Source organism: Oncorhynchus clarkii, chromosome 6, assembly GCF_045791955.1.
Source record: "Oncorhynchus clarkii lewisi isolate Uvic-CL-2024 chromosome 6, UVic_Ocla_1.0, whole genome shotgun sequence".
NCBI classification, from domain to species: Eukaryota; Metazoa; Chordata; class Actinopteri; order Salmoniformes; family Salmonidae; genus Oncorhynchus; species Oncorhynchus clarkii.
Window position 1 is genome coordinate 9095821 of NC_092152.1, and position 20000 is coordinate 9115820.

Below are 20000 nucleotides of genomic sequence, written 5' to 3' on the forward strand. Positions count from 1 at the left end.
CAACCATCCAAGACACCCCCCCCCCCCCCCCCCCCCGTTCCCAATAATTAAACAAAATGTAATAATTCCATTCCCCACCCCCAAGAGCCCCGGTCCACCCCAAGCAGAAAACAACCAGGCAAAAACTAAAAACCAAGGACAACAACAATCATAATAGATGACTGAATATGTTGGAGGGCATGTATGACACTATTTATGTGTGTGTGTGTGTGTGTGTGTGTGTGTGTGTGTGTGTGTGTGTGTGTGTGTGTGTGTGTGTGTGAATATGCATGTGTACACACGTACAACCACCTGTGTGGCGTCAGCCTCAGGCAAACAGGCATACGCTGTAACAACGTTGTCCCTCAGTGTCATTCAAATTCACTTTCTGTTTTGTTTTATTTTGACTTCATTTTTTTGGACCGTCATTCTATCCCCCGCCCAGCATCTCCACTACCACTTGTCTCCAACTCCACAACCCAAACCCAACCCTCAGCTTCCCTCAGCCCATCCCACCTATCTCTGCTGGACACCCTCTCGGATTTCTACGCAGGATATATATTTCAACTATGCTGTGATGTTTAACATACAATTTCAATCTATCTAATCAAATAGAATCCCCAGATTACTAGTTGAGGAAAAATACTTTTACTAAGAGTATTAGTATATTATTAATTGACTGCCCGGGTCTCTCCAGATCTCCTAACAGTACTATTTCTAGGGTCAATAGATTCATGTTATGCTTTTTCAGCCATTCCTGAACCTGAGACCAGAAAAAGGCTACTGGAGGGCAATACCAGAACAAATGGTATATTGATTCTCTACCCTCACAACAAAATCTGCAGAGCTGGAATGACTGTGCTCTAAATATTCTAAATGTTGTTGGTGGCACGAATTCTGTACAATAATTCTAGCTGAAAAGCACAAAGTCTTGTATATCAACTCATACACCCTGTACCATGGAATCAGTACATCAAAAATCTATTCTCAACTATTTTACAATCTGTATGGCACAGCTGTCAACATCCTGGTCTTCAAATGAAACTGGTATCTCTTCCTATTTATGCTATTTTTATTCCTCCGACAGTTTTGATCCTTTATATTGGGCAGACAGACCAGTTCCCTACCTCCTCCCGCTGCTACCTGCCTCCTCCATTTTGGTGGTAATGCTGGAATCAATTGGTTCTCAATCTTGGATTGAGCAGACCTTCCTGTACAATTCTGACAAATCCATACAAGACATAACCATTCCAATTTACAATATCATTTAAAAACAAAATGCACCTTTCAAACACATTTTCCATAAATACAGGTCTTTTATCAACCTGTATATTTGAGTTCAGCCACAATATTTGTTTTAACATGTGGTTCTGTCTCCTCGGGGCGATGACATTTAAATTGTAGCCGGCTCTGCAACGCTTGTTTGAAGAAGAGAGATACGTTGAAAAAGGTTCCATTTTCAATTAATCAAAAAAAAATGAGACATGGCAATCTGCACAAAGGCAAAAAGGCCATTTTGAAGCTTTTCTTAGTAATCTACTGGAGAACCATATAAGGTTCAAGTAAAACTGTTGAATAAGTGAAGCTTTTAGAAAGAGGTTCAGTGCTTTTATATTTAATCATCTCAACTTTATAGATTTTATCTTATTATTTCAATCCAAATTATCATCTAATCTTTACAGAGTTGCTGACTAAGCTGTCTGACAAAATCACTATTTTAGTAGTTCTCAAAGTAAATCAAATATACTTTTATGACTGCTGAACACCAACTGTCAATCACTTAGATCATGACTGCTGAATACCAACTGTCAATCACTTAGATCATGACTGCTGAATACCAACTGTCAATCACTTAGATCATGACTGCAGAAAACCAACTGTAAAACACTTAGATCATGACTGCTGAATACCAACTGTCAATCACTTAGATCATGACTGCTGAATACCAACTGTCAATCACTTAGATCATGACTGCTGAATACCAACTGTCAATCACGTAGATCATGACTGCTGAATACCAACTGTCAATCACTTAGATCATGTATTTTCAGGTAGAGATACAACAAAGAAACGTATCTCTATGTATCCCCTCTTGATCACGCTTTCTTCTGCCACTTCCGTAGCATAAAAGAAACATAGACTGGACAAGTAGCCACGCAATGGACTTTGGTCATTGTAGTTAATTATCATGTTTTTCTGCGCTACACTATGTAGAACATGGCGGCAGGCAGCCTAGTGGTTAGAGTGTAGAGGTGGCAGGTAGCCTACTGGTTAGAGTGTAGAGGTGGCAGGTAGCCTAGTGGTTAGAGTGTAGAGGCGGCAGGTAGCCTACTGGTTAGAGTGTAGAGGTGGCAGGTAGCCTAGTGGTTAGAGTGTAGAGGTGGCAGGTAGCCTAGTGGTTAGAGTGTAGAGGTGGCAGGTAGCCTAGTGGTTAGAGCGTTGGGCCAGTAACTGAAAGGTTGCTGGATCGAATCCCCGAGCTGAACAAGGTAAAAATCTGTCGTTTTGCCCCTGAGCAAGGCAGTTAACCCACTGTTCTCCGGGCGCCGAAGACGTGGATGTCGATTAAGGCAGCCCCTTGCTCCTCTCTGATTCAGAGGGGTTGGGTTAAATGTGGAAGACACATTTCAGTTGAATGCATTCAGTTGTACAACTGACTTGTTGAGCTTACAGAAAAAAATACAGAACAAAATGACATTAATAATAATTGAACTGAAGTTGGTGAATCGCTCAGCTCTACTTCTTACCCTAACCCCTTACCCTAACCCTTACGCTTACCCTAACCCTCACCCTAACCCTCACTCTCACCCTGACCCTGACCCTTACCCTTACCCTTACCCTAACTCTCACCCTAACTCTAACCCTAACCCTTACCCTCACCCTAACCCTCACCCTTACCCTAACCCTTACCCACACCCTCACCCTAACCCTCACCCTCACCCTAACCCTTACCCTAACACTTACCCAAACACTCACCCTAACCCTTACGCTTACCCTAACCCTCACCCTAACCCTCACTCTCACCCTGACCCTTACCCTTACCCTCACCCTTACCCTAACTCTCACCCTAACTCTAACCCTAACCCTCACCCTAACCCTCACTCTCACCCTGACCCTTACCCTTACCCTCACCCTTACCCTAACTCTCACCCTAACTCTAACCCTAACCCTTACCCTCACCCTAACCCTCACCCTTACCCTAACCCTTACCCACACCCTCACCCTAACCCTCACCCTCACCCTAACCCTCACTCTCACCCTGACCCTTACCCTTACCCTCACCCTTACCCTACCTCTCACCCTAACTCTAACCCTAACCCTTACCCTAACCCTTAACCTTACCCTAACCCTTACCTTAACCATATGCCTTACCTTTACCCTTACCCTTACCCTAACCCTTACCCTAACCCTAACCTTCACCCTTACCCTAACCCATACCCTTACCCTAACCCATACCCTTACCCTAACCCTTAAAATTACCCTAACCCTTACCTTAACCCTTACCCTAACCCTAACCCTGACCCTGACCCTAACCTTCACCTTTACCCTAACTCATACCCATACCCTTACCCTTACCCTAACCCTTACCCCTTACCCCTTACCCTAACCCTTACCTTAACCCTATGCCTTACCTTTACCCTTACCCTAACCCTGACCCTGACCCTAACCTTCACCTTTACCCTAACTCATACCCATACCCTTACCCTGACCCTAACCTTCACCTTACCCTAACCCTTACCTTAACCCTATGCCTTACCTTTACCCTTACCCTAACCCTGACCCTGACCCTAACCTTCACCTTTACCCTAACTCATACACATACCCTTACCCTGACCCTAACCTTCACCTTACCCTAACCCTTACCTTAACCCTATGCCTTACCCTAACCCTTACCCTAACCCTTACCCTTAGCTAACCCTAACCTTTACCCTTACCCTAACCCTAACCCTAACCTTTACCCTTACCCTTACCCTAACCCTTACCCTAACCCTTACCCTTACCCTAACCCTAACCTTTACCCTTACCCTAACCCTAACCCTAACCCTAACCTTTACCCTTACCCTTACCCTAACCCTAACCTTTACCCTTACCCTTACCCTTACCCTTACCCTAACCCTAACCCTAACCTTCACCCTTACCCTAACCCTTACCCTTACCCTAACCCTGACCCTGACCCTAACCTTCACCCTTACCCTAACCCATACCCATACCCTTACCCTTACCCTAACCCTTACCCCTTACCCTAACCCTTACACCTTACCCTAACCCTTACCCTAACTAACCATAACACTCTCCACCTGGTGGTCGGCACCATATTCCCTATATAGTGCACTACTTTAAAACAGGGCTCATAGCGGAATAGGATGTCATTTCAGATTCCCACTCGGCACTGAGCACCTCATTGCCTGAATTATTGAATCTTTTATGTAACGTCAAAAACAGCTCATTCTGCAAAAGTCAACAAACAAACAATCAATTCTATGACAGAGTGGTAGCAGAGTATTTTGTTTCAGAAAATGTAAAGATATCAATAATTCATTATTAGCAAATAAAAACGTTGGTCAATATTGTAGGTAGAGGTTTATATTGGGACCATCGTAACATATTTTCTTGCCAATTTAAATAGAGACTATTAGTTTTAACATCTCAGTCCTCTTAAAGCAGATGCAGTCTATGATGAAGCACCCGTGCTCTTTACAAATCAAGCTGCAGTGTTCCATTTTTGAATGACAGCCGCTTGCCCCCTTTCTATTTCAAATCTTATAGGGTTTTCGCAAACTGCGCCGGCTGCACTGAGTGTAAAATGGAGCCCTTAGACTTACATTCATGAATGAAAATTGAACACTCGTTAGGAAACACTCGTTAGGAAACACTCGTTAGGAAACACTCGTTAGGAAACACTCGTTAGGAATTGCACGTTACATGTTTGACCCGTATTTTTCCAACCACGTATTCGGCATGCAGCTTGACACCGCCCCTTACCCACCTCTTAAACAATTCTTACTTTAATCATGTGCGTTGCCTGTATCTAAATATGCTAAACCAATCAAAATGTATTCATGATCTTAATTCAAGAATGACATCAATGTTACATTGATTTGTAATAAACGCGTTATGGCTGACCAGCCCATTTGTAATATTCATGAAACATAAAAAAAGGTGAAGTGAAAATGTAGGATTTATTACACAGGATTATGTTTTTCAGGCCATTAAGAGGCTCATGGCGAACAATGTGCATAAACCGCTATAGTTACAAAACAGCTCTTGATTTGGGATACATTCTTAACATGATTTGTAAAAGACACCAAACCTTTTTAAAATATGAAACATCTCTTATATGTCATCTATCAGACGACTTTAACAGTTAGGATGTACATTTTCACATCGGTGGCCCCAGCGGGAATCGAACCTGCAACCCTGGTGTTGCTATCACCATGCTCTACCATGTGATTCACACAGGACCATTTCATAGCTACTTGACGATTATCTCTGTGTTCTCTACTTCCTGTAGGAAAAGCAGTCGGAAAAAAAAGAGATTACGACCATATAAGGCTGTGTGTCCTAAATGGCCTCCTACGCACTATGTAACATACTTCTGCAGTCTGTCATCCCTGTCGGAGGAAAATTGCATTTTTATGACTGCACATTACTACTCATTTTATCAAGCACCAGGATTTAGAGCAGGGATGGAAAACTGGTGGTCCGCGTACCCCCCCCCAGATCAATTTCCAAAAACTAGGAGGTTCAACCCCCCAAAAAATGTATCAATAAATAAATGTTGTTTCTATTTATTTTAATTCTTAGGAAATCATTTGGGGGCTCAAATTAATCCTGAGAGTTAGAATAGTAGAATACAAAAAGGTGCAATTTCGAAATGTGGTTGTGTATCTGCAGTTTCTCTCTTGTTATGTCAGTCACTGACAGTCACTCAATTAACCATGTCAGCTAACTGCAACAATTTCTCTACACCCTATTGCAAATGTGTAGAATTGCAGAAAATGTACTTTAAAACATACATTTCCCTCCAGACATCTACTTGTTTGTAAAGAAAAACTGATCAATAATATATTGTTTGTCTCCATAGAGCATAAATTACGTTACATGTCATTCATGAACCTTTGTTGTTATTGATCAGTTTTTCTTTACAGACAATATGTTATCTGTTATGATATTACAGTCCTCTTATTTGTGGCATCATTCAAATAGCACCCGAATGCCATATGGGCCCTTGTCAATTCACAGAGAACTAGGAAAGCAAGAGAACTGGCTAGTTATCTAACTAGGTATAGTGCTGGAGCTGTATGATAGGGGCTGGGCTATAGAACTGGGCTATATGAGAGGTTACGATATAAATGAGGTTAATATATAGATGAGAGATTAATATATAGATGAGATTAATATATAGATGAGAGGTTAATATATAGCTGAGGTTAATATATAGATGAGAGGTTAATATATAGATGAGGTTAATGTATAGATGAGAGGTTAATATATAGATGAGGTTAATATATAGATGAGGTTAATATATAGATGAGAGGTTAATATATAGATGAGGTTAATATATAGATGAGAGATTAATATATAGATGAGATTAATGTATAGATGAGGTTAATATATAGATGAGGTTAATATATAGATGAGATTAATATATAGATGAGGTTAATATATAGATGAGATTAATATATAGATGAGGTTTATATATAGATGCGAGATTAATATATAGATGAGGTTAATATATAGATGAGAGGTTAATATATAGATGAGATGAATATATAGATGAGGTTAATATATAGATGAGGTTACTATATAGATGAGGTTAATATATAGATCAGGAGCTGCCAGAGCCCGCCCGCCAGTCAAGAGCTGCCAGAGCCGGCCGCCAGTCAGGAGCTGCCAGAGCCGCCGGTAAGTCAGGAGCTGCCAGAGCCGCCGGTCAGTCAGGAGCTGCCAGAGCCGTCCGTTACTCTGGTGCTGCCGGAATCGCCTTTCACTCCGGAGCTGCCGGAATCGCCCTTCACTCCGGCACTACGGGACCCGTTCACTCCGTCCATTCGGGACCCGTTGCTAGGGTCCCCAGTCCGAGGTCGGCGGCGAGGGTTGCCGCTCAAAAGGTGCCACAGAGGCGGGTTAAGAGGCGGATAAAGACTATGGTTTAGTGGGGTCCACATCCAGAGCCGCCACCGCGGACAGGTACCCACCCAGACCCTGCCCTATAGGTTCAGGTTTTGCGGCCGGAGTCCGCACCTTTGGGGGGGGGGGGGTACTGTCACGTTCTGACCTTAGTTCTTTTGTTATGTCTTTGTTTTAGTATGGTCAGGACGTGAGTTAGGTGGGTTTTCTATGTTCCTTTTTCTATGTGGTGTTTTTGTGTTTGGCCTGGTATGATTCTCAATCAGAGGCAGGTGTCGTTAGTTGTCTCTGATTGAGAATCATACTTAGGTAGCCTTTTCCCACCTGTGTGGTGTGGGTGATTGTTTTCTGTTTTGTGTATTCACCGTACAGGACTGTTTTGTTTCGTTCGTTCTCGTTATTTTGTTTTTGTGTTCATGATAATAAATTATCAATATGGACACTTACCACGCTGCGCATTGGTCCTCCTCTTCTTCCATCACAGACGAGCGTTACAGTCATTTAGAGTATTTCTTTGCAGAAAATGACAACCAGTCAAAATAACAAAAAATATGCAGTGTTGTCAGACCGCAAATAATGCAATGAAAATAAGTTTATATTCATTTTTAAACAACACAATACTAATGTTTTAAATCAATATTTGGTGGAATAACCCTGATTTTCAATCACAGCTTTCATGCGTCTTGGCATGCTCTCCACCAGTCTTTCACATTGATGTTGGGTGATTGAAGCAGCTCGGCTTTGTTTGATGGCTTGTGACAATCCATATTCCTCTTGATCACATTCCATAGGTTTTCAATGTGGTTCAGGTCTGGAGATTGGGCTGGACATGACAGGGTCTTGATCTGGTGGTCCTCCATCCACACCTTGATTGACCTGGCTGTGTGGCATGGAGCATTGTCCTGCTGGAAAAAACACCCTCAGAGTTGGGGAACATTGTCAGAGCAGAAGGAAGCAAGTTTTCTTCCAGGACAACCTTGTACGTGGCTTTATTCATCCGTCCTTAACAAAGACAAATCTGCCTGATTCCAGCCTTGCTGTAGCACCCTCAGATCATCACTGATCCTCCATCAAATTTCACAGTGGGCACGAGCCCTGGAGAGGCCTACAAGCCACAGTGTTTCGCACCCACTGTGAAATTTGGTGGAGGATCAGTGTCACCTTCCCAACAAGTCAAATGTGGTGGAGGATCGATACCACCTTTCCAACAAGTCAGTTCGTCAAATTTCTGCCCTGCTGTAGCTGCCAAGGTCAACTGTTAGTGCTGTTAGTGTAAAGTGGAAACGTCTTGGAGCAACAACGGCTCAGCCGCAAAGTGGTAGGCCACACAAGCTCACAACATGGGAACACTGAGTGCTGAAGAGAGTAGCACGTCTGTCCTCAGTTGCAACATTCACTTCCCGTGTTCCAAACTGCCTCTGGAAGCAACGTCAGCACAATAACTGTTTGTCGGGAGCTTCATAAAACGGGTTTCCATGGCCAAGCAGCTGCACACAAGCGTAAGATCACCATAAGCTTCACCATCTGGCAGTCCGACGGACGGATCTGGGTTTGGCGGATGCCATGAGAACGCTACCTGCCCCAATGCATAGTGAAAACTGTAAAGTTTGCTGGAGTTGGCATAATGCTCTGGTGCTGTTTTTCATGGTTTTTCATGATTTGGGCCCATTAGTTCCAGTGGAGTGAAATATTAATGCTACAGCATACACAACATTATAGACGATTCTGTGCTTACAACTTTGTGTGAACAGTTTGGGAAGGCCCTTTCCTCTCATCAATATATTAACCTCATCTATACAATAAACTCTCATCTACAGTTGAAGTCGGAAGTTTACATACACTTAGGTTGGAGTCATTAAAACTCGTTTTTCAACCACTCCACACATTTCTTGTCAACAAACTATAGTTAGGACCACTACTTTGTGCATGACACAAGCCATTTTTCCAACAATTGTTTACAGACAGATTATTTCACTTATAATTCACTGTATCACAATTCCAGTGGGTCAGAAGTTTACATACACTAAGTTGACTGTGCCTTTTAACAGCTTGGAAAATTCCGGAAAATTATGTCATGGCTTTAGAAGCTTCTGATAGGCAAATTTACATCATTTGAGTCAATTGGAGGTGTATCTGCGGATGTATTTCAAGGCCTACCTTCAAACTCAGTGCCTCTTTGCTTGACATCATGGGAAAATCAAAAGAAATCCTCAGAAACAAATTGTAGACTTCCACAAGTCTGGTTCATCCTTGGGAGCAATTTCCAAATGCCTGAAAGTACCGCGTTCATTTGTACAAACAATAGTACACAAGTATAAACACCATGGGACCACGCAGCCGTCATACCGCTCAGGAAGGAGACACGTTCTGTCTCCTAGAGATGAACGTACTTTGGTGCGAAAAGTGCAAATCAATCCCAGAACAACAGCAAAGGACCTTGTGGACCTTGTGAAGATGCTGGAGGAAGATGCTGGCGGAAACAGGTACAACAGGTACAAAAGTATCTATATCCACAGTAAAACGAGTCCCATTTCGACATAACCTGAAAGGCCGCTCAGCAAGGAAGAAGCCACTGCTCCAAAACCGCCATAAAAAAGCCAGACTACGGTTTGCAACTGCACATGGGGACAAAGATCGTACATTTTGGAGAAATGTTCTCTGGTCTGATGAAACAAAAATAGAGCTGTATCAGACCAGACCATAACTCCGCATTACCTGTCTGTCATCACGGTAACCTCAGGGCCAGTATTCAGGAAGTGTCTCTGAGCAGGGAATGCTGATCTAGGATCAGGTACCACCATGTCCATGTATTCTTATTCATTATGAGCTAAGAGGCTAAACTGAGATGCTTTATGTAGACGGGTGGATCCAAACCTCTCATTCTCTAACGCCCCACACCCACACTAGTCACACTGAAGAAAAAAAACAAAGCCTTGTTTACGAGACAGAACATATCTCGAGTCACATTTAATTGTATTTCACAACTTATAATGATGAAAAACACAAAACCAGCAGGAATTCATTTCAGTCTGTATGTCCCTTACAGCAAATCAATAAGGTGGAAGATGGAGATGTCTCACACACCATGTACGTGAAAACATTCAGCTCCCATCGAATGTACCATGTCTAACAACAAAAAGGTTTGTAAACAAAACATCTGATCAAGCGTCTGTGCACTCATGTATTCAGACCCTTTGAGCAGAGATGAGGAGTCGGAAATCCCGCTCATCCTCTACGTTTCCTTTCCTACCGCTCATCCTCCATGTTTCCTTTTCTACAGCTCATCCTCTACGTATCCTTTCCTACCGCTCATCCTCCATGTTTCCTTTTCTACCGCTCATCCTCCATGTTTCCTTTCCTACAGCTCATCCTCCATGTTTCCTTTTCTACAGCTCATCCTCCATGTTTCCTTTCCTACCGCTCATCCTCTACGTTTCCTTTCCTACCGCTCATCCTCCATGTTTCCTTTTCTATAGCTCATCCTCCATGTTTCCTTTTCTACAGCTCATCCTCCATGTTTCCTTTCCTACCGCTCATCCTCTACATATCCTTTCCTACCGCTCATCCTCCATGTTTCCTTTTCTACAGCTCATCCTCCATGTTTCCTTTTCTACAGCTCATCCTCCATGTTTCCTTTCCTACCGCTCATCCTCCATGTTTCCTTTCCTACCGCTCATCCTCCATGTTTCCTTTTCTACAGCTCATCCTCTATGTTTCCTTTCCTACCGCTCATCCTCCATGTTTCCTTTCCTACCGCTCATCCTCCATGTTTCCTTTCCTACCGCTCATCCTCCATGTTTCCTTTCCTACCGCTCATCCTCCATGTTTCCTTTCCTACAGCTCATCCTCTACGTTTCCTTTCCTACAGCTCCACACTCACAGGGGGAAAAAACTGCCGTTCCAAATTCACTCCATTCATTAAAATCCCAGTTTAACCAACATCCATCTATTGTTGTGACTACCTGGATCTACCATTTGGTTTAGAAGTATTGAAACCAAACCATATGATTTGAATGAAAAGTATTTGAATAAACAACATGAAAAGATGAATGTAAGAAATGCACATCATTTCAAATAGGCTACATGTCATATTAAACATCATATAAACACTGTAAATAGGTCAGGAGCCAGACACATAGCCTAAGAAGGAACAAAAATGAATTATTTAGGCAATATTATTATTAGCCTATTACTGAAATCATTTCAAGTCTATAGCCTACAAAGAAATACATTGTGAAGCATTTGCGAGTGTGACACACTAGGCTGCCATAAACATTAAGCGTTCAGCATTTAAACAACATTTAGTTGTATTCAATTATTATAGTCTATAAATTGCGCATAAAGGCTGTGACTTACTTAGAATTAAATAAAAAATGATATGACAAAGGCCTTATTAGGCCTTTGAATTCACTTTTAGAAACATGAGTTTGGCCAGAGTCCGTGGCTTCAGGCTCACGCGACGGTGCTTGGAGAGAAGGACAGCAGCGGAAAATACCCTCTCTGTGCTTACAGAGCCACTGGGGAGGCTCAACACCCTTCGGGCAAACTCTTGCCAGTCTTGTCAGGGATGCAGAGTTGTTTTTGTATTTGTCTATAGGTAGGCCTAAAGGATTTTAGGCAAAATAAACCAATCAAAACAGAAAGATCCTTGAAAGAGGTAGTCTGTCATCAGGCCTATTGGGCCAACATCAATGATGGTCTATTGTATAGATAATAGAACCAAAATTAACCAAACTTTTAAGAGGTCAGATTTTTTATTTATTTATAAATACTTTGCTACAACGACACGCTTAGTTATCTACCCACCTCATTACTTTCTGTTAGGATGTGCATGTAGTAAGTACACCATCATGTCTTTTCCAGATTCCACAATGATTCTTTAATGGTGGACACTACATCACCACACTCCCTCTCTTTAGTAGTGGACACTACATCACCACACTCCCTCTCTTGCTCTTGGTCCTCATCTTTGTAAGTCACCTTGATTTAGCACCTGAGTATTTTATCAGTTTCTTTATGTAAATATTTAGTGAACTCCATGATAGTAGCTAAAGCAAGTCGCTTGAGCAGCACACAAGTAGACTATAAATGCATGCTGGGCCGGGCACGCCCTGAGTTTGTTAAATGAAGGGAGCACTACTGGAGCGAAATTGGAGCGGGCGAGAAGGACAAGAAGGAAGGCTCCAGCCAGCACTCAGCTCCACTCACTCACATACTCAGACTAGCCAGCACTAACACAATGGAGATATTGACAAAATGCTGTCTGAATACCTACTAAAACAGTTTGTTCAACACCCCTGTTAGCTATGTAGCATTTATACGTCTGAATGGTCTACGCAATATCATCATCATCCAGGAGGCATCTATGGTTTTCTTGAATCTAGCAACTATGCCAGCCTCCTTCAGTCAAACCCTGGGCACCAACCAACAACCCAAGTCGTCCAATTAACTAGAAACCAAACAGAAGAAAACAAGCTGAAACGGGGAGGGAACTTCCTGAATTTGTCCAATAAGAAACGTTGCAAAAGCCTACACATTGAGGACAAGTGTGACTCGTTAGCCCAGGGTTAACAAATGCTTGTGTGAACTAATCTAGCCCCGGGTCAGTCTAGCCTAGGGCTTAGAACAATGCAGTGTAGAAAGGCCTACGGAGGAACTAGGGGAACTGGAGATGACCCCTCAGAGTTTACACACTGAGGAACTAGTGGAACGGAAGTTGCCAGTTATATATGCAACAACAGCGGAGAATCTCTAATCTCTCCTCCACACCAGTCAGAGTTCTTCTTCCGCCTACAAAACCTGCCATGGGGCTTTCTGGTTTTCCTCTAGGGTTGACTAGAGCCTAACCCACCACCCTTACTATCCTGGCCCCATACCTTCTAACTGGTCCTCCTCCCTCATCTTCCTCTCTTCTCTCTCCGTCCTTCTCCCACATCCTCCTCCCTCATCCTCCTCTCTTCTCTCTCCGTCCTTCTCCCACGTCCTCCCGCATCCTCCTCTATTCTCTCTCCATCCTTCTCCCACGTCCTCCTCCCTCATGCTCCTCTCTTCTCCCTCCGTCCTTCTCCCACGTCCTCCTCCCTCATCCCTCTCACCTCTCTCCGTCCTTCTCCCACGTCCTCCCGCATCCTCCTCTCTTCTCTCTCCGTTCTTCTCCCACGTCCTCCTCTCTCATCCTACTCTCTTCTCTCTCCGTCCTTCTCCCACGTCCTCCTCCCTCATCCTCCTCTCTTCTCTCTCCGTCCTTCTCCCACGTCCTCCTCCCTCATCCTCCTCTCTTCTCTCTCCGTCCTTCTCCCACGTCCTCCCTCATCCTCCTCTCTTCTCTCTCCGTCCTTCTCCCACGTCCTCCTCCCTCATCTTCCTCTCTTCTCTCTCTGTCCTTCTCCCACGTCCTCCTCCCTCATCCTCCTCTCTTCTCTCTCCGTCCTTCTTCCACGTCCTCCTCCCTCATCCTCCTCTCTACTCTCTCCGTCCTTCTCCCATGTCCTCCCTCATCCTCCTCTCTTCTCTCACCGTCCTTCTCCCACGTCCTCCTCCCTCATCCTCCTCTCTTCTCTCTCCGTCCTTCTCCCACGTCCCTCTCCCTCATCCTCCTCTCTTCTCTCTCCGTCCTTCTCTCACGTCCTCCCTCATCCTCCTCTCTTCTCTCTCTGTCCTTCTCCCACATCCTCCTTCTCTCTTCTCTCTCCGTCCTTCTCCCACGTCCTCCTCTCTCATCCTCCTCTCTTCTCTCTCCATCCTTCTCCCACATCCTCCTCCCTCGTCCTCTTCTCTTCTCTCTCCTCCCTTCTCCTACGTCTTCCTCCCTCATCCTCCTCCCTCGTCCTCCTCCCTCATCCTCCTCTCTTCTCTCTCCGTCCTTCTCCCACATCCTCCTCCCTCATCCTCCTCCCTCGTCCTCCTGCCTCATCCTCCTCCCTTCTCCTTCCACCCTTCTCGAGAGCCGGTGAAAGACTCGATGTTCGCCATACGACCCGGCAAACAAATCTATGTTCCACCCTCTTCATTTTGTAACTATTATGAACTAGTTGCAACGGGCTATTGGCAACAACTGAATCGGAGGAAACATTAAAGTGCCAGAACCAATTTTCTCCAGCATATAAAAACCCGAAGTACGAGGACTGAGCAATTACCGGTCGGCCTGACAGATTTAGTATGACACTGGGGTCATACATTTCCAGTGCAGCTTGTCAGCAGAGGAGAGGGTGGGAGGAGGAGGGAGGGGTCGCTCACTCTAGGCTTTAGCCAACAGCTAACAGGCCTGCATAAATCCAGAGCAATCCACACTCAACCCTCCACCCCAGTCCGCCAATTAGACATCTCTCAGCACAGCCCCCCCCCCCCTAAACCCAACTCCCTCACTCTCCATATTCACCTGTGAGGTGAGGCGAGGTTAAGGTTTAGCGCTCCACTATGAGCTACCAGAAGCCTGTAGTGCTGATCCTGACCTTCGATCCTGTGCTGTCCCCTTGGGGCTGACGTTTTAAAATCAGACTAGTAGTTTTATGTAGCCAGTACCTGTAATACTCTAAATTTGAATTTGTAAACTTACATTTATTTTTTTACCTTTATTTAACTAAGCAAGTCAGTTAAGAACAAATTCTTATTTACAATGACGGCATACCCCGGGCAAACCCTAATCCGGACGACGCTGGGCCAATTGTGCGCTGCCCTATGGGACTCCCGATCACGGCTGATTGTAATACAGCCTGGAATCAAACCAGTGTCTGTAGTGACGCCTCTAGCACTGAGATGCAGTGCCTTAGACCGCTGCGCCACTCGGGAGCCCGAGTGGGCAATCTGCAAACATAACATCTAGTGATCAAGACTAAATGCCTGTGTGTCCAGTAGGTCTGTCCAGTAATCAGTTGATAAGACGGCAGGGATAACGTAATTTGTCCTACCATATGGAGTAAATAACAGTATTATATTGTCATAGTGTTTTGAAAAGGCTCCTACCTTTCCCCTGTAGAGCTGGCCTTCCTCTGGCAGAACACGGACAATGAGGGACTTCCGGGTAGCGTTTCCTGTTTGATCTCCCAGGCAGAAGCCACATTGCTGGGCTTCACTGACACAAAGTTGACTCCTTGTTTGAACAGGGCTCTGGAGATGGGAAGCATGAACATGGTTAAGGCCAATAATACAGCACAGTAGACAGGCTCTGGAGACACACACACACACACACACACACACACGTGCATTCGTTAACACACTTCTTTAAAAAAATAAATTGATGGCAGTCATTTGCCAACAGCTTTTGTGACAGCTTACAATCGTGTTGACATCATTCAAACCCTTGTGTATAGCAAAGATAATTTGAGAACATTTCATATCTCTGATTGGTATGTAATGTGATCCTCCATGGAAAATGTGTCTGTCTGTCTGCTCCTGTGTGCAGGACATGTATTAGTGTGTCGGGGTGAAGGATGTCTCCTTCCTCCCGTACTGTCCAGAATCCCGCCCTCTCCCCTCCTTCTCCCCCTCCCAAGTTTCCTTTAATACTGCCTCGGCTGACTCCGCTATTCATCACCTTGACAAGATACTCTGGGAGTTTATTAAACGAGCAAGTTATTAGAAGGTGCCAATGACCTTGGCAAGAGCACCGACGGAAAAAAATAAGAAGCTTCCTTTCAAAAGAAACCCACAACCCCTTCTTTTGTCTCTGTTTTTTCCTTGTGTCTTGCCAGAGACTGCCGTTGCGAATGTGTCACGCTTTCCTCGCTGTTTGTCGAGAACAAGAAGGGTCCTTTGGGCTTGGGAGATCCCCGCGCTCGACTCGAAAAATGCACTTTTCCTTCAGAACTCCTCCAAACAGTTTGGGAAAATACTTTATTTTTAAGGACACAATTGTTCCCAGTGGCTGTGGGACAGAAACAAAAAGCCACCACAGTCCCCAAAACCATTCTTTCATCATTTAAGACCATTGTTAAGTAAAACCAATGTCTCTCCTTTTAGAGGACTGTTTCACCTATTTTATTTTACTTCTCATGTCCCTTTATAACAATTTACTACCAAGGAACTTACAGTAAAATATAGTCTGTAAAAAAAAAAAAATTGAGACTGAAAGCAACAAAATAAAAATCTATAAACTGTAAATGATGTACTAGAACTGAACTGGGGAGGAGGGTAATGAAAATATAACCCAGTCTGGCTATATTTTGGAAAGCATTGGACTTTTCCAACATCTTTTCATGACAAGGTTGCCAATAAAACACAGACAGTCAATCAAGTACTCACCCACAAGATAAAACAACGTGTAATGTATATATAGGGGTCGACGTGTATGTTTTCACAACTACAGTGTGTGAATCGGTAAAATCAACTCTATGTTATAGATCATAGGTTACATAGAGATGTAATGTATTACGCCAAACAGTACATGCCTCATTACTGTAATGACAGAACACTCTACACCTCGCTCCCAACTAAGTACAGACATTCTCCCCTACTGTCCTGACTGAGTGTAGACATTCTCCCCTACTGTCCCAACTAAGTACAGACATTCTCCCCTACTGTCCTGACTGAGTGCAGACATTCTCCCCTACTGTCCTGACTGAGTGTAGACATTCTCCCCTACTGTCCCAACTAAGTACAGACATTCTCCCCTACTGTCCTGACTGAGTGCAGACATTCTCCCCTACTGTCCCAACTAAGTACAGACATTCTCCCCTACTGTCCCAACTAAGTACAGACATTCTCCCCTACTGTCCCAACTAAGTACAGACATTCTCCCCTACTGTCCCAACTAAGTACAGACATTCTACCCTACTGTCCTGACTGTGTGCAGACATTCTCCCCTACTGTCCTGACTGAGTGCAGACATTCTCCCCTACTGTCCTGACTGAGTGCAGACATTCTCCCCTACTGTCCTGACTGAGTGCAGACATTCTCCCCTACTGTCCTGACTGAGTGCAGACATTCTCCCCTATTCACATAATAAAGTCCAGTTTAAATAGAACACTGAGGTTATTATGTGTTACTATTATCAACCTTTAATGCAGAGGGACTGACAGACAGTTTGAGTGTGTGCGTGTGTGTGTGCATGTGTGCGTGCGTGTGTGTGCGTGTGTGTGTGTGCGTGCGTGCGTGCGTGCGTTTGTGTGTGTGTGTGTGTGTGTGTGTGTGTGTGTGTGTGTGTGTGTGTGTGTGTGTGTGTGTGTGTGTGTGACACAGCAGTGAGACAAGGTCCTGTCCATCATACACCAAACCCAGACATGACGGGAGCCGAGGGAGGGGACACTCCAGGAGTCCAGAGGTCTGTCCACACAGGCACCAGGCAGCTCCTGACAGCCCAGACATTAAAGACAGTCAACATGCCCACAGTATCTACAGGCTGATCTATGTTTAGTCCCACAGTATCTACAGGCTGATCTCTGTTTAGTCCCACAGTATCTACAGGCTGATCTCTGTTTAGTCCCACAGTATCTACAGGCTGATCTCTGTTTAGTATCACAGTATCTACAGGCTGATCTCTGTTTAGTCCCACAGTATCTACAGGCTGATCTCTGTTTAGTCCCACAGTATCTACAGGCTGATCTCTGTTTAGTATCACAGTATCTACAGGCTGATCTCTGTTTAGTATCACAGTATCTACAGGCTGATCTCTGTTTAGTCCCACAGTATCTACAGGCTGATCTCTGTCTCGGGCCAGACTTAATTGAAGTGTGACATTTTCACAGCGCAAAATAGTTGTGTAATGTGCAAAAATACTGTAAACCTCATTTTAATGTTGTAGTGTGATTGAATTTGAAACTTTCCTTCGACAATGTGTGTTATAAGAAGATGACTACTTAACTAGAGTAGTAAACACTAAAACTGTAGTAAACTGAACAATAAATAGTTGCTTCTTTATAGCGCACATTGTTCTAGAAAAGTTTCAAATGAAATCACACTGCTAGATTATGCGGTTTATGCACCGTTCGTTTGCTTTAGGGGGGGTTAGGAGAGAGGTGGGGTGGGGAGAGAGGGGGGGTGAGGAGAGAGGGGGCGGGTGAGGAGAGAGGGGGGGTGAGGAGAGAGGTGGGGTGGGGAGAGAGGGGGGGTGAGGAGAGATGGGTGGTGAGGAGAGAGGTGGGGTGGGGAGAGAGGGGGGGGTGAGGAGAGATGGGGGTGAGGAGAGAGGTGGAGTGGGGAGAGGGGGGGTCGGGGGGGAGAGAGGTGGGGTGGGGAGAGAGGGGTGGTGAGGAGAGATGGGTGGTGGGGAGAGAGGGGTAAGGCACTTAGGGGATGCTAGGAAGCCATCTGAGGTCTGGGGGCCTGGTGTTGAGGCCCTGGCGGGGCCTGTTCATCAGTGTAGCGGGCACAAGGACAGAGTGACGCCGTGATGCCGTGACTTACGGGCCGGGGGCAGTGTGCATGGCGCGGCGGGCAGTAAATCGCCCCCGCTCGGACGGGTAGCACGGCTTGCAGGAGCGATAAGTCTGGGGCCGTTGCGTTACCTTGAAGCCCTCTAGAGGAGCCGTGTAATCGAATGAGTCAGATTTATACTACGGAGAGCCGAGAAGGAGAGAGATCCTCTCTATCACTGCCTCCTCATTGTAGGCTAGGCTACACCCCCCTCCTCCTCCTCCCCCTCTGCTTCCCAGTACCCTCCTATTCCTCTTTCCTTCATTCCTCTCTACACTCAGGAGAGTGGCATTCCTCTCTACACTCAGGAGAGTGGCATTCCTCTCTACACTCAGGAGAGTGGCATTCCTCTCTACACTCAGGAGAGTGGCATTCCTCTCTACACTCAGGAGAGTGGCATTCCTCTCTACACTCAGGAGAGTGGCATTCCTCTCTACACTCAGGAGAGTGACATTCCTCTCCTTATTCAACCACTTCCCACCCCCCACATTCAGCTCCTTACATTTTTCCTCCTACCCTCCCTTCCCTACACACACACACACACACACACACACACACACACACACACACACACACACACACACACACCACCACCACCACCACACTCCTAGATACTACTAGATAGTCCTAGACACTCCTAGATACTACTAGATAGTCCTAGACACTCCTAGATACTACTAGATAGTCCTAGACACTCCTAGATACTACTAGATAGTCATAGACACTCCTAGATACTATTAGATAGTCCTAGATACCACTAGAAATGTTTAGATAGTCCTAGATACTACTAGACATTATTAGATAGTCCTTGACACTACTAGATAGTCCTAGATACTACGAGATAGTCCTAGATACTACTAGATAGTCCTAGATACTACTAGATAGTCATAGACACTCCTAGATACTACTAGATAGTCCTAGATACTACTAGATAGTCCTAGATACTACTAGAAATTATTAGACAGTCCTAGATACTACTAGAAATGATTAGACAGTCCTAGATACTACTAGAAAGTATTAGATAGTCCTAGAAAGTATTAGATAGTCCTAGAAACTATTAGATAGTCCTATATACTACTAGATAGTCCTAGATACTACTAGATAGTCCTAGATACTACTAGAAATTATTAGATAGTCCTAGATACTACTAGATAGTCCTAGATACTACTAGATAGTCCTAGATACTACTAGATAGTCCTAGATACTACTAGAAATTATTAGATAGTCCTAGATACTACTAGATAGTCCTAGATACTACTAGATAGTCCTAGATACTACTAGATACTACTAGATAGTCCTAGATACTACTATAAATTATTAGATAGTCCTAGATACTACTAGATAGTCCTAGATACTACTAGATAGTCCTAGATACTACTAGATACTACTAGATAGTCCTAGATACTACTAGAAACTATTAGATAGTCCTAGATAATCCTAGATACTTCTAGACAGTACTAAATACTACCAGATACTCCTAGATACTACTAAATACTCCGAGATACTCCTATACCGTACTAAATACTACAAGATACTAATCG

General features: G+C 44.3%; 1 protein-coding gene across 1 annotated transcript in view; it reads right to left on the bottom strand.

The window, feature by feature from the left end:
- Positions 1-20000, bottom strand: part of LOC139411855 (transmembrane protein 132C) — a 293386-nt gene that overhangs the window by 201568 nt on the left and 71818 nt on the right. The window contains exon 3 of the mRNA XM_071158596.1: positions 15073-15216. Coding sequence (XP_071014697.1) covers positions 15073-15216 — 144 coding nt within the window. The remainder of the gene's footprint in view (positions 1-15072; positions 15217-20000) is intronic.